We start from the raw sequence: 20,207 nt of genomic DNA, 5'->3' as shown, positions 1-20,207 counted from the left end.
CTTATACCAATTTTGCACTATATTTTTGAAATATAAGATTGAAAGAAGCTTTAAAGTCTATTATAAATAGAAAAGTATTAAATAAAACCCCTTTAGTTCCCGACTTCTAGAATGTTGTTCTAATTACCATACTTTTTAGGCGTTTGAAGTCAAACTGTTTGAAAGCTCTTTGTTTTTTCAAGACTTAGTCGTATTTGGAAAGTGCCTTTTTGAAAAACTTAGTGTTTTTTCTTCCATTTATAATTTTTGTTTCCAAAAAGTAGCTAATGATTGAATCTAATCTACGAAATGTTTTATTTTTAAAAGCTTTACTGTGGGCGGGGGAGGGGTAAATGCCATTTTGACAAAAAAGAAACAACAAAAAAACAAAAAAGATGAAATATAGTATAAAATCTAGGCCCTTGCTTATTTAAGAAGGTAAAATAAAAATCAGCCTCTACAAGTTGGTGCATATTTGGAGGTATAGTAACCTCTTTTAAACTGTAATGGTAACCGTATGGTAACCCCTAGTACCGTTATTACATATGCTTGGACAAGTCTGGAATTACAGGAAAAAAATAAAACCTATATTTAAGTTGAGATGGGAACACTATTTTTATAGGGTAATATTTTTTTCTTTTCGAACAGGTAAATTTCAGCTATTTGATTTCTAAAATTGGATATTTTTTTCGTTCAAATTTCCAATGAAACAACAAACGCCTTTTAATTTCACAACACAGCACAAAATATTTACTTTATTAATTCCTGAATTAGTCTCCGCACGGGTAGGCTGAAATATTGGAGTTTTCTTTACAGAAATATCCAAGCTCCTGGTGTGAAAAAGGCACAGAAGGGAAGTTATAGCGGTGGATTATCCTGATTATTGATCATCAAAATGCACAGTTTTGTCAGCTTTCAGGTATTTGAAATAACGGGGGGGGACGCATCAGCGATGTGTCACCAGTATATTTCAATGACAATAACAAAAAAATTATCTTTTCAAAATCTTGGGGGGCCATCCCCTACCCATCCCCAATTAGCACGCCTGGCTCTACAGCATTTTTTCAGCCTAGAGATTTAATTAGGCACGTATTTATAAAAAAGTGCGCTGTTCGAATTAGTATGGTCAAAAACCATGTTCAGAAGAATTAAAACCCTCAATCTTGAACAGTAAGGAAAAACACTTTTTTGCATGGGAAGTAAAGTGCTTTTTCTTTGCTGCTAGTGAGGCGCTGAATCATAGTAGAGGGATTTTTAAGGGCTCAGCTGCAAGCTATATTTTATTTAAAGAAATAGCTTAATTCTCATATAGATTTCTGCCTTTTTAATAGGATATTTCCCAATCCCTGTTTGACACTTTTTGGCTCGTTGGAACGGAAATTAAAAGTTCTAGTGACCTTTTGAAGTGACAAAAAAATTGGAAGGTAACTAGGCCACTTCCCACGCTCATTTTTTCCCAAAGTCACCTGATCAAAATTTTGAGATAGCCATTTTGTTCAGCATAGTCGAAAAATCTAATAAATATGTCTTTAAGTGTAAAATGACCCCCCCCCCCACAGTGCCCGGGGAAAGGGCTGGAAGTCGTGAACTTGGCCTATTTTTTTACATCTAGTATTTGTTATTGGGAAGTATACAGCCAATGTTTTATTTTAGGGGGGGTGCTTGGGGTGGATTTCAATGGGGGTATCTTCCTTTAGGAGGGAAATTTCTGGGGAGTGAATATTCCAGGGGAAATATTACACTGGGGGGGGGGGGGTAGTAACAGAATTACCATACGAAATTCTTTTTAATTGTCGAAATTTTTTCTAATACGTTGAATGAAATTTCCATGGAGGAGTTTTCCGGTTGGGGGAGGGGTATATTTTATTGAGGGTGAGCCTGATATACTGTCATAATTTGAAAAAAAAAGAAATTATGCCATATATGAAGGGTTGTCCCCTCCTCAATACCTTACTCTTTACTCTAAAGTTTGACTGATTACTAAAATTTAATCACGGCGGCCGTTTAGTTAGAATATGAAGCTTTTTTAAAAGTACTAACAGCTTTAGCGTAAAGAGCAAGGTATTGAGGTGGGGGAAACCCTTCGTATCCGGAATAAATCTGCCAAAACTAATAAGCAATTTTTTTTTAATTTTTCATATACGGTGATCCAAATTCGAACCTGCATTAGTTGAAAAATGTTCATACACTAAATATATAAGAAAACAAGTTTTTTTTAACTGAAAGTAAGGAGCAACAATAAAACTTAAAAAGGACGGAAATTATTCCGTATATGAAAGGGGTTGTCCCCTCCTCAATGCCCCACTCTTTGCGCTAAAGTTTTTTTTTTGTTGTTTGAAAAGGTAGATTTGTGAGAAAGAGTCAAACTTTAGCGTAAAGAGCGTGGTGTTGAGGAGAGAACAGCCCCTGCCCCTTTCATATACGTAATAATTTCTGTTCGTTTTAAGTTTTAATGTCAATCCTTTCTTTCAGTTAAAAAAAATGTTTTTTTTTATCACGTACCGAGTCACAAGTCACCGAACAGACTAGTAAGCTAAAAAACACGTAGATGAAGAGGTCTGCGAACCATTTTTGAAAATGACTTAGAAAGTGAGACATACTTGTCGGTGTATCATTATCTTCTAGAAGATTAGGGAGCCTATTTACTTCGTAAAAGTTAAGGAGACCCACTTTCGTAAGGAAAGTGGATCTAGGTCAAATACTGACTAAAATATTATTATTTATATTATATTAAAATGAAGCTACACTATTTAGCTACAAATTGTAATTTATACAATTTTTTTTCATATTTACATTCTCAAAATATGTGTTTTTAGAGACTAATATAAAAATAAATTACTACTTATAAGTCAATTTGACTGAGTTCACTTATATGCTGAAAAACACCTTGATGTACTGTTTTACGAACCATTTTTTGAAAATAACTTAGAAAGTTAGATGGATTTGTCAGAGTATCGTTATCCTCTCGAAGATTTGGGAGCATGTTTACCTCGTAAAAGATCAGTAGACCTACTTTGGTAGGGAACAGAATGCTTGAGTACATTTTCGGCTTTTATAATTAAAAGTGCGACATACCCCATTTTGGTTGAAAATGAGTTATGCATATGTCCTATGGTGCAGTCAGAATTGTCCGGTGCAGTCAGAATCTTGCACTGTTACGAAGATAAAAGAGACAAAAGCTTCTAAGTGCCGAATGTCTCTTTTTTATCATGTTTTGTTTCAATTGAGAATGACAGAAGAGAATTTACTTATGGAACTACTGCATGGGGACCTGTTATTTGTCTCCTTTTTTCAAGGAAAAGGGAGGCATACACCCTAAAATAAAATAATTTTAAATTCGCTCGAAATACTTGAATTTAACCACTGAAAAGAGCATAAACAGTTAATTTAGAGCATAAACAGTTAATTTAGAGCATAAACAGTTAATTTAGAATATCATCCCCATTAGCTTCACCCTTCAGAGCTTCACCATTACCGACCAACTCTTTTCCATTTTTTGTCTCTCTTGAAAAGTTACAAAAATCGCATATGTCGCACTTTCAATTATCGCAGTCGATTTGGTCATATGCCACCTAAGATATTGTCACTGACATTACATATTAAAATGAAGTTATACTATTTAGCTACAAATTGCAATTTGTATTATTTTTTCTTATTTACATTCCCAAAAAAAGACGATTTAGACATTAAAATAATTTCGTTTTTATTATTCTATAAGCTTATTTGAACGAGTTCACTTATGTGCTAAGAAACACCTAAATGTTCCCTTTTACGAACCATCCTTTTTTTACTATTTAGAAAGTAAAGCGGATTTGTCAAAGCATTGTTATCCGCTTGAAGTCATGGGAACATATTCGCTTTATAAAAGTTAACGATACCTACTTCGGAAGGGAAGAGAATGTTTAAGTGCATCTAAGTCACATGCTACTAAGATATTATTATTCCTTACATTTTAAAACAAAGTATACTATTGCTGGAAACTGTGATTTCTACTATTTTTTTCTTATTTACATTCTTGAAATAGGCATTTTTAGCCTGAATCTTAAAAACTGTATTGTTGTCTTTCTATAAATTTAGAACAATCAGATATTAAAATTTTCGGTACTTGTCTAGAATCCGATAAATACGCGAAGAGAAACGCATATAGATTGTCAAAGATGCTATTTAAAATCAGGTTTCCCCTGACTAGTGAGGTGTTGCTCACTCTGTGGAAACTATTTCAACTTTAGTTTTTTGGGGTTAAAGGGGCAAAAAAAGGTACCTAGGTTTGATTAGGTTTGGTTAGGCTACATATTTAATATATACTATGCTCCCCCCCCTAATATGCAAACATATAGCCTAAATGTGTTCGTAAACTGTTATATTTTCATCCTATTTTGTTTTATTTCACTAGCATTAACGAAACTTCACTTCTCGCGTGTTTATCGGATTCTTGACAAGTACCAAATTTTCGTTTTTGACAAAAAGATATGAAATAAGAAAAAGAGATAAAGGGAGGAACGGATAAACCATTTACATTTATGTTAGCTGGTGATTCAATTGTAATCTTCGGGTTGCAAAAGTCTTACGAATCCCACGGGGTTCTCTACTTGAACCATTGAACCCACCCATCTGGGCGTTACTCCTCTTGATGGCGAATGCCCTCCTCTTGACGATGACACTACGTCATCCTCTTGATGGCATCCTGTTGCCATTATAGATGTAGAAAGTGATTTCCAGAAAGACACACTTTATTAATTTTGTCTCTCCATTTTCTCAGATTTTCCTCTAAAAGTGGGAAATAAACTAATGATTGAATCTAATTTACCAACTTCTTTGCTTTTATGAGCTTAATGAGATGGAGGAAATGAACTGAAAGTTTGGGAAAATTAAAAGTAATTCCATGAATATAGGAAACTGAAGAAAAGCAGTTTTTTAAGTGCTTCAACGTGGCTCTGAAGGGAATTAAAATTTATTTGTGTCACTGACAGGGCTACCAGTGGCGTCAATTGAGGGATATATTGCATGTATCCCCCCTATATTTTTGTCTGCCCCCCTCCTACGTTTGAAAAATTTTGTATGGGGTATTTTTTTTTATTTTGTATTTTAATTGAAACAATAGAAAAATGGCAAATCCCCCCCCCCCTTCCTAGATTTTGTAAAATTCATTTTACATCTCCCCTAAACTATCATAAATTGACGCCATTGAGGGCTACCCACCTGAATTATAAGTATTAAAACTATTTCCAAAGCACCAAGGGCATCAATAATAGTATATCTACACCATGGAACCATTTCCCGTCTATTCCTAACTGAAAAACCACGCTTTTCTAACATTTTCTGTTTGGTCGTATTAAAGTAATAAATTTTTGGGACAGTACCACATTTTGGTCTGCGTTGCCACGTTGAACCGTGAAAATAAATAGGCAAAATTAATCAGCGAACTTGAAAACGATTTTATCCCTAAAAATCCTAACACTATTGGCTCCAAAGACAACTACACCTTCAAAGGAAAGAAAAACTTTCTCGAGTCGTTTGGTGGCATATGATTTTAATTTATTTTTTGTTGCAGATTTTTTTGCCCACGTTTCTTTTTTTTAATGTTGATACCCACTCCTACCAGAAACGGCGTAACTGCATATGAATTTGTAATCAAGTTGCAATCAGTCCATGGCTAATTGGAGCCATCAGTACATGGTTAATTTAATTCAATCAACTTGAATTAAACTAAAGTTGCCATTAGTCCATGGCTAATTGGAGAAAGAACCAAGACAGTTGATAGTCCGAGTGAGAAACACAGTTGGTATAAGCCTTTTTCAAGAATGTATAAAAATGATGTCATTTTCCCTTGTTGATCCTACTGGACAGAGAGATAAAAGAAATAAAAAAAATAAGAAGAAGCATTGATAACTTCAGTATTTCGCTTAAGGAATTTTGTGAAAGGAATAAAATACGTGTATTATACGAGAAACACTCGAGAAGTGAAGTTTGGTTAATGCTAATGAAATATACCTAAGTAATAGTTTAGAAACAAATTTGGGCTGTATATTTGCACATTAGGGAGGGGGAGGGGGGTAAAGCATAGCATATATTAAATACGTAACCTGAACAAATCTAACCTAACCAAAATACCAACTAAATATTTAATTAAAATATAGCTATGCATGGTCAGACACTTATGTTCTTTCACTGTACATTGCAATTCGGGATGAAAACCGGGTAATGTCTTGAGTGTTTCTCGTCTAATACTTAAGTACCGAAAAAATCAACGCCATCTAGCATTTCCTAATAAAATACTATAGTTGCTCATGCCTTTAAGTTCACTAATGTATCCCTTTACTGGTTGTATTACTCTTTTTTTCTTAACTGGTAAATGCTATACTGCTCGCAATACCGTTCAATTTTAATTTCATCAAACTTTTACGTACATTATTTTCTCCTATCCTATTAAGCTCAAAAAACTAAAGAAGTTAGTATCCAATCTATGTGGTAATTTTTTCTAATTAATACAAAAAAGAAGCGATATTTGATTTAGTATTTGACTCTTTGGTATATAATAATAAATAGACACAGCGTTTTTTTCATATTCTTGATCATTTTTTAAATGTGTTGATCATTATTGTTGATCAACACATTTTTTAAATGTGTTGATCATTATGTGTTGATCATCATAACGATCACTCTTGATCATTATTTAAATGTGTTTGCTTTAATGCCCATTAAACCCCAATCATTCTTTACAGGGTCTCCTGGCCTCTCCTCAGAAGCAACTGTTCAAATCAAAGTGGTCGATAGAAGTAGTCCGATTTTTGAGCAGCCTTTTTATTACTCCTCAATCCGAGAGGACACACCTCTTTATACTCCGCTCCTCTCAGTCTCCGCCCTCAATCCCACGGATAGGAAGTTAATTTATACAATCACATCTGGGAATGACATGGAGGAGTTTACTCTTGACTTTGAAACAGGTACTCTTGGCTTTAATTGCTCTAGCTATGCTATAAAAGCGGAAATCTTAATTACAATCTTGGTGTTGGTCTTCTCACTTGGAGATGAAATTGTAAGATTAAATATACTTTCTCTTCCATGGGTGTGTATTGGACATATTTTCAGTGGCATTAGCTCGCGACAATTTAGGTGGAGGGGGGGGGGAGGCAATGTAATTTTCAAAACTAAGGGGAGGCAAATTGTCATTTTCTTTAATAAAAATACCCCCAAAAAGATTTTTCAATGAAAATACACCTAGAAAGGTTTTGACAAACTCAAGTGGGGTCGGGGTTTTATAAAGGCGGTTTTATAAAGGCGGCTTTTTAACAAAGGTGGTTTTAGGGGAGGGGCAGAGGGGGCACTTGCCCCGAGTGGCAGAAATTTTAGAGGTGCAAAATTTCAAACAAATAATCTAACGGTAATAATCATTTATTTGGTTTTTGAAATTTTATTAATAAAGTAAAGAACGCAGTTAATAAATAAAAAGAATTGATTAATTGTTGATTAATTAATAAAATAACAATAAATAAAACAAGAATTAAATAATTTAAATAATAGATAAAAAAAATAGTTTAAAAATAAATTATGAATTAATTAGTCAATCGAAATTAATTTTGTTGATAAATAAAAATTCTGTTAAAATTTGATTTAAAAATTTTGTATGAGACGGGGGAGGGCTAATCAAGATTTTGGCCCAGGCGCAAGAGAGGCCAGAACCGCCACTGGATCCTAAAAGGCCAATCTTCACAGCCCTGTTGAATTTAATTCTTAAGGTATTAGGTGCTTTAGTTAAAACTGCAGCTAATAGAATCTGAATCTCATAACCTTACTTGTGCTTGTACTTGTGGCGGGAATGAGGTGTTTCCACCTTGCCTTGTGTCAAGGATCTATGAGACCTGTTTGGACCATGTAGTGCGGTCTGCTGCCAGCTGCTTTGCAAATGGGAGCCATTGGGTTGTCCATCTGTGACTGAACTTTCTGAACCCCCCAATAAGTTCAGGTCTGATTTAACCGACTTCCACCAGCGTTTTCGCTGTCCTCCTTGGTGTCTCTTTCATGAGCTGAAGTGCTCAGCTGGAAGGATTCGGCGAGGTAAGTACTCTGTTGGCCTCCGTAAGACAGGGCCCAACCAGTTCAGTCGACGCTCCTAGATCGTGATGGCAACGTATCTCTTGATACGACACATTTATCGTATATCCACGTTTGATGTGCGATCATTCAGATTTAATCCTAGGATGATACGCAGACAGGTATGCTCAAAAACCATCAGTGTATTTTCATGTAGTCGCTTCACTGACCAATTTTTGCATCCATAAGGAAGTATTGTTCGAACCAAAGCCAGGTAGACTCGAACTTAAGTTCGTACACTAATTTCACGCCGGTTTCACAACGGTTACCTAAGGGAAGTAAAGACCGTCTGTGCCTACTGCAATCGCTGTTGAATATCGGCGTCTGAAGATCCATCAAGACAAAGCAGCTGGGAGCCAAGGTATGTGAAACTGTTCACCTGATCCAACTGTACCTGATTTAAAGTTAGCGAAATAGGGTCAATGTGATTTATTGCCATAAATTGTGTCCTCCCTGTACTGACTTTCAAGCCAATGTAATCTGCCCAAGTAACTACATCATCGAGCATGGTTTGAACTTTCTCTGGGTTTGAGAGGATTCCGAAATCATCAGCGTATTCAAGGTCTCTAAGTGAAAGGTTCTGTCCAGTCTGAACTTCTGGATGAGAAGATGGTGCATTTTTAAGCACTCAATACAGTAGTTAAACAGAGACGGAGACGGGACGCAGCCTTGTTTTATTTCAAACTCAGCCAGGAATTGTTCAGTCTCTTCTCCATAACTCGAACTCAGCTCACAGAATCCTTGTAGTATACTATAAGCAGTTTGACAAATTTCAGGAGCATCAGCAATCTGCTTCAGGAGCAAATTTCAGGAAGCTTTTGCCGAGTGATCGAGTCGAAGGCGGAAAAAATATTTTTTTGTTGCAATAAAAAGATACGAGTTATAGTCAAGTTAAGTCTATAACTTATAGTTATCGGCAGCAAAAGTTAAAACGTATAGTATATAAATATAGTTTCAGAATAGTTAGCTTTGCTGGCTCTTTCTCTACCAGAAAGGACTCATTGGTCACCTCAACCGTTAAGAACGGCAGCTCAGGCTTTTGGCCCTCTTGACCTGCATCACTCATGTATGTCTAGCTTGAATATTTTAGCTGTTGTTTTTTCTCAGCGTATACACGGACGGGAATGGACAGATGGCGAGATATACGCTAAAATGAGTTGGAAAACAGGTCAAAATAAGTCTCTTAGCAAAGAAAAAAAATGAGTGGTTGATCAATGGCCAGTTGGTCCAGAAAAAAAAATAAAAAAAAAGGAAAGAAAGAAATCTATAAAATTAATGTATTTGTCCTTCCAGTAAGGAGACGAAATTTTAGGACTAAATTCTTCTTCTTCCAGAGTTCCGTCTTGGATATATTTCTGGTAAAAGTTTGTAAAAACTTTCTTTGGAGATGAGATCTAATTTAATGTTGTCATATTTTTGTTTTCTATATAAGTTGAAATGCTAAGGGAAATCTAAGCCTTCGTCTTGGCAGATAAATATTTGAAAGTAGAAGGTTTGTCATAAACTTTTGGGTGTGTTAAGCACAATTTCAGGGGAAAGTTTGTGGGATGCTTATTGAGAGCAAATTAAGCATCCAGATTTGTCAACAGGTTTGCATCTTTGTTTTCATCTTCTTCCTCTGAAAAGTAGCACCTGGGGTCTAAATCCTTTCAACGTCGTATTTTCCAGCAAATAAGACATGGCAATCCAAATAGCAATCGGTGTCAGTCCGTTGGGAAAAAATCTTATTAACTCCTCATTTCATGAATGTAAATACATAATTCTAGGAAAAGTTTGAAAGATCTTTTGATGTTTCACAAAATATAATATAGAGTTCTTAACAGGGGGGGGGGGGTTCTATATGTGTAATAAAAGCCAAAAGTTCTATGCCCCCCTTCCCTTGTCATCTGGGGATAATAAAAGTTTGTAATCTTCTCGTCAATGAATATTTCTTGAAGATTGTCGGGAAGCCTTAAAATTTAGGGGAGGGAAAAATTTAGTTTTTTTGTATCTAGAGGGGGAGGGTAAATTTGTCATTTTTTCTTCTTTTTTTTCGATGAAAATGCCCCCCAAAAATTTTTTTTTAATGCCGCCCCAATTTAACGTCACTATTTGTATTGTAACCAAATTTTTACAAAAGTCCTTATCAAGTGAAAGTTTATTAAGAGGTAATCTTGACATTTGTTTTCCCGTGTGTTTCTTTCATCTTATTTGTATCCTCTCTTTTCATCTTTTACCTTATTTCATCTTCCTATTTCTTTCATTTTGTTCTATCTTCTTCATCTTATTTTTGTGTGCAAAAAGAAATCATTGACCTATCGTGTTTCGCACTTATGTCAGATTATACCCGGGTCTGATTTGCAAAAAGTTGAAAATTTTTAAGAAAAAGTGGCTTGAACCACTTGTAGGGTAAAGCTTCCTGAAGTCAGAATCATGGCCCATGCGCAGTATGTTGTTCAGGCTGAGAGGTGCACTATCAAAAACTTAGGCCCGTACGCAGTATGTTGTTCCGGTTGAGAGTTGCAGTATCGAAAACATAGGGCCGTACCAAATATGTAGTTCAGGTTGAGAGGTGTAATATAAAAAAAGGATGTCTAATAAGCCTTATCCCCTTCATATGATAGACTTCATAAGCCAACTATTTGACTTAAAAAGATTCTAGACGTCGAAGGATTCTAAACAATAAGGTGAGAACACAGCTGTGAAAAATTTCATAATCATCATGCACTAATTATTAGTTAAATTTTATGTGTTTATTATTTAATGTTAATTTTTATGTACATTTTTTTAAATTTAATTTATTTAATTTAATGGTTAATTTTAATTTAATATTAATTAAATTTTATGTACACCAAATCTGATTCCTTTTTGCGTCAGACTAGCTAAAACAAAAAATCGCGAGGAAAGGAAGAAAACGAGGACAATTAACAGCCAGTGAAAAAATTGAAAAATTATGCAAATATTTCGGTCAAGACCTCCGCTTGACCGTCCTCAGTGCAGAATAAAACTGATAAAAATATAAAAACCAAACCTCAAAATAAAAACACCAAACTAAAATTGGACGACCCTTTCTTAGTAACGGTGAAAGGGTAACTGAATGAAAAACACAAGTCTAAATGGCATTTCACAATTTCATTTTGCGTAAAGCACTCTTAAAATCTAATCGCTTTCCAGTTTGACTAATATCGGAGACTCTATTGGATTGCACAATATAACTTTGTGGATGTATGTAAAAACGATCAGAATTAATAATTTTGTCATAATTGGGACTTAGACAAATTTCTCCAGTGTCCGTATTTAGAGCTGCCTTTTGGTGAATGTGCTTTTTTATTTCAACTGCCTCCCTGAAAACTTGCGTGAGACCTTTAACAGGGGCAACAATCGAGGTTTCGTCAAACAAAATGAAATGGTGTGGACTCGCGTACACATGTTGCGCCAAGGCGGAATCAAAAACTTCAGGCCTTGGCGTAACCTCATCGCCTTTTCGATTGAGGACTTATGTTCAGACAACCTCTCCCCCAATTGCTGTTGGGTTCTACCAACATAAAAACCGCCACAAGAACAAGGAATACATAAAAACCACTACCCAGAAGGGGGCTGGTTTTATCTTTGCCGTTGTTAAAAAAGTTCTGTGTAATATTTAAATTTTTAAAGGCGACATTAAGTTTATGTTTTTTAAGGATTCTTTTCAATTTGTCACTCAATTTTGGAATGTACGGTAGAACAGTGAAAAGTTTCTTATCATCCACCAATGGGACGGTGTCTGTTGGGGTTTGTGGATTTGACGCCTTCTTTTCTGCCTTTTTTCGTCTTTTGTCTATAATAGTCTCAAGTACTTTTATAGGGTTGCCATTACAAAATAGATTGTCCTTAATACAGTTTAATTCTGAGACCATGTGAGGCTCTGAGCGTATTCTTATTACTCGGTCAACCAAAGAAATAACAACTTTCTTCGCGATTTTTTGTTTTATCATGATTAGCCAGTGTGGTCTCAGAAATTATTTACGTCAGACTAGAACCTCTCTGTTATGAAAAGATATGCGATCAGTCGCAAAACATCAGTGGTGCAGGCATTTCTGGATGTCTTTGAAATTGAGCGTTTTTTTTTTAATTTGTTTTTTTTTACGATTTTTTTCCTGACATGTCCCTTACGAATACGTTATTTCTTCGTTTAATTTTCGTTTTGCAATAAAAGTGAAAAAAAAAAAATAAAGGAAAAACAACATCAAAGAAGAAATACCGTGCTAGTATATATATATATATATATATATATATATATATATATATATATATATATATATATATATATATATATATATATATATATATATATATAAAAAAAAAAAAAAAAAAAAAAAAAAAAAAAAAAAAAAAAAAAAAAAAAATATATATATATATATATATATATATATATATATATATATATATATATATATATATATATATATATATATATATATATATATATATATATATATATATATATATATATATATATATATATATATATATATATATATATATATATATATATATATATATATATATATATATATATATATATATATATATATATATATATATATATATATATATATATATATATATATATATATATATATATATATATATATATGTGTGTGTGTGTGTGTGTATTTATATGTATATAGAATAAATTATTTAATTCTATGTATTATGTAATTATTTACTTGTTTTCAGTTATTTGGCTGAAGTTATCTAAACATACTAATGGCGCCTGCTTTTACTACTTAGCATTATTATTCGTTTGTTATTTTTACAAATGCTTTACCAACTAATTTTATTTGCATTCTTTGTATTTAGCTGTATTGACTTTCAGCTATTTCATGTTATTAACTTTATCTTGCTCGTAAGCGTAATAATTACTAATTTACATATATATATATATATATATATATATATATATATATATATATATATATATATATATATATATATATATATATATATATATATATATATATATATATATATTTGGAACGAAATTAATATTAATTATCATTCATTTTTTAAGATAAATGCATTCCAATTTAGTTTAGATTCCAAAGGTTAATAAAATGAAATATTTCACCACAATGAAATGAAACATACTAATGAAATGAAAACAAAAAGAAAAATTTCGCTAATGAAATGAAAACACAGAGATGAAATTCATGAAAGGAATGAAATACATAAAATCAAGTATAATTTTATTACAATTCAAAGTTAATCTCATGAAATTTATCTGAAGTTACAGTTTTTACTTGAAAAATTATCTTCTAAGGAAGATTTTGGTAATGAAATGAAAATACATTTATGAAATGAATGAAGTACTTATAATCAAATACAATTTTATCAAAATTTAAAAGTAATTTCATTACCTTATTTGAAGTTGCAGTTTATAATTCTAGAATTAAAAACTGCATTAAAAATTTGCAATTAGAATTAAAAAAAATTTTGTAAGAAAATTCGAATTCGATATTTTTGTCGATAAAAATTCGATAAATTCGATAACGGGTGCTTGTTTTATTGTTTGTTTAGTTTGTTGACTGTAAACAGACAAACAATATAATTACAATTAATATTTTTTTTATTATGTAAAGGGACTTTATAACAGTAATTGCTAGGTAATGGTTATTAACAACTTTCTAATTGTATTTTCTTTTTTCGCTTTCCGATTCGCAGCTCATGGAACTGGTAACACACCATGTAAGTAGCCTTATGCTTTTTAGTGTATATGCTTTTCTAACCTGCTTTCCTTGTTATTGTTTTCGTGTCCAAATATTTCCTTTCTCTTAAAATTCCCCCCTTTTTACATTCTTTAATCTTCCTTATTGTGAACACGAAAAATTTGTAATTGACAAAAAAATTTCTGTTGAGCACGCATCCTGGAAACTGGAAAACAGCCCTTCTATTGTAGAAGACTGATTACTAGAAGAACGAATTTCCCATGTTAAATATCAGAACTTTGCTGTAAAAGCTGAGAGTGATAAACAAAAACAAAGGCAGGTGGTTGTGGTTTACAAGTGCTATGAAAGAAAATTACATGTTATTAGAGCCCTTCTGTAATATGTTCTAAGTAACGTAAATGCGTTCTGTGTAAATACGTGTTTCTTCTGCTTTGTTAGCGTTCCCTTCAAAAGGTTACTTCTTTTTTTAGCAGTTTTGAGCCGAAGTATCTGCTTTTGCCTTTTCGCTACGTTTTATCAACGGCTGAAAATCATCCTCATTTTCTTGGTTTTCTTAATTAATTTAAATTTTTTTAATGAAGTGTCTCAAGGCCGTAGCCAGGGGGGCTAAGGGATTTGGCCCCCCTCCCCCGAAATGTTTGTCCGGCTCATATAAACCTAACAAAAATGCATATAACCAAATTTTCGATGCGTTTTTTGAAGTCTTTTTGTACCCCCCCCCCCCCAAAAAAATCCTTTTGTAACCCTCCACCTTCCTCCCGAACAAAAATTCTTTTGTAAACACCCCCCCCCCCTCCCAAAAAACATTATGGATACGGCTCTGCTCGGCCTATGTGTGAAATAGAATTTAACTTATGAAGACGATGAGAAATATTTTATTTCAGCTATTCTAAGTGATCAGTATTTTCAAAATATCGAACAGCTGACTTGTTTTTATCATCCCAGATATAGCCCCAAAATGCATAACTTTGATTATTTTCATTTACTAATTTTTTTTATTTTAATATGAAATTACCGGACGTTGTCTCCATAATAAAAGTGCACAAAAAAGTACATACAAACGTGCCTATAGAAAAGAACATCGAGAATAAACTACATGCATTACATCTAGTATATACATTTCAAACAGTTCGTGGTAACGAACTGTAAGTAAGGAGCGACCCGGCTCACTAGTAACCGAAACTCTAAAAATCTTGATACCAATTACACCAAAAGAATCAGATTTTAATACTGATTTCAAATATATAAGTTTCATCAAGTTTAGTCCAACCAATCAAAAGTTAAGCGCCTGAGAAAATTTGGCTGATTTTCAGAAAAAGGTGGAAAGACCCCTTAAAATCTATAGAACCTTAACGAAAATCACACCACCGGATTCAGCGTATTAGAGAACCCTACTGTAGAGGTTTCTAACTCCTGTCTGCAAAAAAGTGGAATTTTGTACTTTTTGTCAGAAGAAATATCACGGATGGGTGTTTATTTTTATTATTTTTTTTTTTTCAGGGGTGATAATAACGACCCAGTAGTCCTAGAATATCGTGGGAGGGCTCATTCAAATGGAAATCAAAAGTTCTAGGGCCCTTTTTAGTGACCAAAAAAATGGATGGCAACTAGACCTCCTCCCACGCTCATTTTTTCCCAAAGTCACCCGATCAAAATTTCGAGATAGCCATTTTGTTCAGCATGGTCCAAAATATAATAAAAATATCTTTTAGGATGACTTAATCCCCCAAAGTCCCCGGGGGAGGGCTGAAAGTTATGAACTTTACCCAGTGTTTACATGTAGCCTAGTATCGGTTATTGGGAAGTATATAGACGTTTTCAAGGTTTTTTTTTTGTTAGGGGGGGGGGGGGGCGGGGGTTATGTGGGAGGATCTTTCCATGGGGGAAGGGACATTGCTATGAAGGGGGCGCCGGATTTCCCAGCATTATTTAAAAAAACGATCAGAAATTAAATAAAAAAATAAACAAGTTTTTCAACTGAAAGTAAGGAGCAACATCAAAACTTAAAACGAACAGAAATAATTAAATATATGATTGGGTTCGCCCCCTTGTCAATGCATCGCTCTTTAAGCCACAGATTTTTTAGTACTTTCATTAGAGCTATTTATTCTAATTAACGGCCTTGGTGATCAAGGGGTCATTTTCAAAGAATTGGAACAAAATTTGAACTTTAGCGTAAAGAGTGAGGTATGAATTAGGGGGCGAACCCCCTAATATACGTATTAAAAAATATATGGATATAGAAGTTTGTTACGTAAGTTAATTCGTAAGTTACGTACATTTATTACTAATAAAAACGTTCGTAAATAAAATTGAACAACTTTCGAGAAAGCCATTGAACCAAATACAAGTAAAATTAATACGCAATTTTTTTTAATTATTCATGTACGCTGAGCCTAAATCAAAACCTCCATTAATTCAAAAACGTTCAAAAAATAAATAGAAAAAAAACAAGTTTTTTTCACTGAAAGTAAGGAGCAACATTAAAACTTAAAACGAACAGAGACTATTCCGTATGTAAAAGGGTCTGTCCCCCCTCAAGGCCTGCTCGTTGCGCAAAATTTAGACTCTTTCTCAAAACTCTATTTTTTAAAACAATAAAACACTTTAGCGTAAAGAGTGGGGCGTTGACGAGGGGACAACCCCTTTCATGTATGGAATAATTTCTGTTCGTTTTTAGTTTTAAATGTTGCTCCTTACTTTCAGTTAAAAAAAAGTTGTTTTTTAAAATTTAATATCTACAATAGTACACATTTATGTATCTACAATAGAAAATATCATCTGTAATATACTACATTTACTGCATATACAGCACATAGGGTTGACTATATATATATATATATATATATATATATATATATATATATATATATATATATATATATATATATATATATATATATATATATATATATATATATATATATATATATATATATATATATATATATATATATATATATATATGCCACTAGTTTAATTATCGGCTGTCAATCTCTACATAGTGTAGATAAGGGATCTGTAACATATTACAGATTATATATTATACTGTAGATGTGTAAACCTAGATTGTAGATATAGCGTATATAGTATATTGTACTATCAACTGTTCTACATTGAACATTTTATTGTAGATGCAGAACAGTATATCGTAGAGGCAGTGCATCTGCTCTACGTCTCGAGTCTAGCATCTGTAATCTAGTAAATGTGCTATAGATATAGCATTTACAGCCAACTATAGATCATATATACTATTGTAGATGAGTTACAAAGATTATAGATGTAGTGTATCGCAGATGCAGTTTATGTCTAAAGTTTAATCCACATAATATATATATATATATATATATATATATATATATATATATATATATATATATATATATATATATATATATATATATATATGAGATAAACTTTCCAGGAACAGTTGAATACTAAACTTGAGATTTTAAAATTTGATAATGTGGAAGATGGTTGGAATAATTTTAGAAAAATAATTTTTGAAATTGCTGATGGTGTATTAGGGAAGAAAGCTAGAACTACAGCTAAGAATATTAGTGAAAAAGCTTTATGTTTAATAGAAAGGAGAAAGGACTTGTACAAGAATTATCTGAGTGATAGATCGCATGAAAACAAAAGAAATGTAAAGGAAGTGGAGAAAGCATACTCCTTTCTCCTTTCTATTAAACATAAAGTTTTTTCACTAATATTCTTAGCTGCAGTTCTAGCTTTCTTCCCTAATACACCTTCAGCAACTTCACAAATTATTTTTCTAAAATTATTCCAATCATATTCCACACTATAAAAATTTCAACTCTCAAGTTTAGTATTCAACTGTTCCTGGAAAGTTTCTCTCATATATATATATATATATATATATATATATATATATATATATATATATATATATATATATATATATATATATATATATATATATATATATATATATATATATATATATATATATATATATATATATATATATATATATATATATATATATTATGTGGATTAAACTTTAGACATAAACTGCATCTGCGATACACTACATCTATAATCTTTGTAACTCATCTACAATAGTATATATGATCTATAGTTGGCTGTAAATGCTATATCTATAGCACATTTACTAGATTACAGATACTAGACTCGAGACGTAGAGCAGATGCACTGCCTCTACGATATACTGTTCTGCATCTACAATAAAATGTTCAATGTACAACAGTTGATAGTACAATATACTATATACGCTATATCTACAATCTAGGTTTACACATCTACAGTATAATATATAATCTGTAATATGTTACAGATCCCTTATCTACACTATGTAGAATTGACTGCCGATAATTAAACTAGTGGCAGAGGCGATATCTGCAATAGACTGCATACATTACATCTACATTGCCCCCCTTATATTTTAAGAAATTTATTTTCTGATGTTTTCATTATAAAAAAAAAAAAAAAAAAAAAAATGAAAAATCGAAAGAGTGTCCCGCTCCCTTAGATTTTGAAAAATATTTTTTTTTATATCTTCATTTTTTTAAAGTGAAAGTTCTTGGCCCCCTCCCCTTTACACTTTTGTGAATTAGTGCTCCTTTTTTTGGCATAGGGTTTTCTCATGATGTCATGCTTTCCTTAGCTCTATTTTTGTGAAAGCTCATAAAGAGGGGATTAGAAAGTTCTGTTTTTCTCAATTTCCTTATCTACTGGTAAATAACCTGTTTGTGTTATTTTATCTTTCTTATTAGAATATTAAGCCTGTTCTCATATTATTTTGTATTCTTTTTTTAAAGTCTGATAGCATTACATCTTCTTATACTATTAAAACAAAGAGATGCAAAACTCATTATAAGTCAGGTCACGGCCTTCCCAAGGGGAGGATATTTCATTCGGACTGATTTGTGTGTCTTCTGTTGTCAACACCCCCCTATCTTCTCTTCTTCAATGTTTAAATCTATTCATTACCGTAATAGTAATTCTATCTTTTCTTTCTGTTTGCTTACCAATAGTAGTAGTAAATTAAACAAAATTCAGCTAAACGGTTTTAACCGAAGCGATTTTTTTCTAGTTTTCTTTTTTTTATTCCTAACTTATTAATTTTTATTAGAACATAAGAAATACTTTTCTTTTTTCCTAATTCATTAATTCAGTAACATAATGTTTTCTCTGTCATTAAAAAAAAATAAACAAAAATATAAATAAAATAAAAATAAAAATGTGATTAGATGCGAGAACAATTAAGAATCAGCTTATGAATGGAACACATTTCAGACTGATAATAACGGCAGAGGGGTGGCTGCCCTCCAATATTTTTGGTCCCTTAAAAAGGGCACTATAACTTTTGATTTCCGATCAAATGAGTCGTCTCCCCAATCTTCTAGGATTACTGACTCGATATGATCATCCCTGAGAAAAAACAACAACAAAAAAAAAACAAAAAAAACAAACAAACAAATAAACACGAATCCGTGACCTTGCTTCTGGCAAAAAATTCAAAATTCCACATTTTTGTATATAGGAGCTTCAAACCTCTAGAGTAGGGTTCTCTTATATTCTGAATCCTTGGTGCTCACTAGAAGAAAATATAAAAATAAAGAATAATGTTGTTATATTGAAAGCTTAAATTAGAGATAAAAATTATCAAAATCATAAAATTTATAATAGAAAAATACCTGAAAATTGTGAATGATGAGGATTCCAGTAAAAAGATGCCTTATTTTATTCCATAATAGACAAGGCAATTAATTTTTTTTTCAGGAGAGGATGGGGGGGGGGGGGTGAACTCCAATTTTGTATCCATGCCAAAAAAAGTGTTTGAATCTGGCCTGGGTTGGAAGTGTCTCAAATACTGTCTTCAGCTCTCTTTCTTGTCAATTAGATTTAAGCAAAAAATGTTTTTATTAATATTAAAGGTTAAATTTATAACTTAAAACGAGTAGAAAATACTGTACTGAAAAAAATAATAATAAAAAGTTAAACCAACATAAATTAAAATGAACAATGAAGCCAAACTTAAAACGAATATATATTACCCAAACATAAATTAAAACCATAGATAAAGGTGGTGTCGCCGCTTCTCATACACCTCCCCCCCCCTAAAAAAAAGTTTGGGTGTTATTTAGGGGAAAACAGGCGGGCTGGAGGAGTTCTCGACCATGCAGATCGAGAAACTTTTGAAAATTAATTAGCATGAGAGACGGAGGGGCCCAAACCTAGGGGCCCGGGCAGTATCCTGAGTCAATTGTACAGTCAAAACATTTATGCATGTCTCAAATTTCAACATTATATAATATCCCTTCCCCCCTTTTGCCCAAAAGACTTATATCGTTTGTCCAGCAGGATAAAATTTATATCATATCCACTTCATATACAGTAGGATGTCTTATTTAGACTTTTACACTTATTTACGGTTACACTTTCTGCCATATTATTTTCAGATTA

The 20,207-nt window shown here is 32.6% G+C and overlaps 1 protein-coding gene across 2 annotated transcripts in view; it reads left to right on the top strand.

The window, feature by feature from the left end:
• kug (FAT atypical cadherin kugelei) overlaps positions 1 to 20,207 on the top strand; it is a 413,066-nt gene that overhangs the window by 276,588 nt on the left and 116,271 nt on the right. For both annotated transcript variants that reach the window (XM_089099328.1, XM_089099327.1), the window contains 2 exons: positions 6,702 to 6,923; positions 13,753 to 13,776. In XM_089099328.1, the coding sequence (XP_088955454.1) occupies positions 6,702 to 6,923; positions 13,753 to 13,776 (246 nt within the window). The remainder of the gene's footprint in view (positions 1 to 6,701; positions 6,924 to 13,752; positions 13,777 to 20,207) is intronic.

Source organism: Artemia sp. Qi Xiang Cuo, chromosome 13, assembly GCF_049724085.1.
Source record: "Artemia sp. Qi Xiang Cuo chromosome 13, ASM4972408v1, whole genome shotgun sequence".
In the NCBI taxonomy this organism is placed as follows: Eukaryota; Metazoa; Arthropoda; class Branchiopoda; order Anostraca; family Artemiidae; genus Artemia; species Artemia sp. Qi Xiang Cuo.
This window is presented reverse-complemented; position numbering and strand designations above follow the sequence as displayed.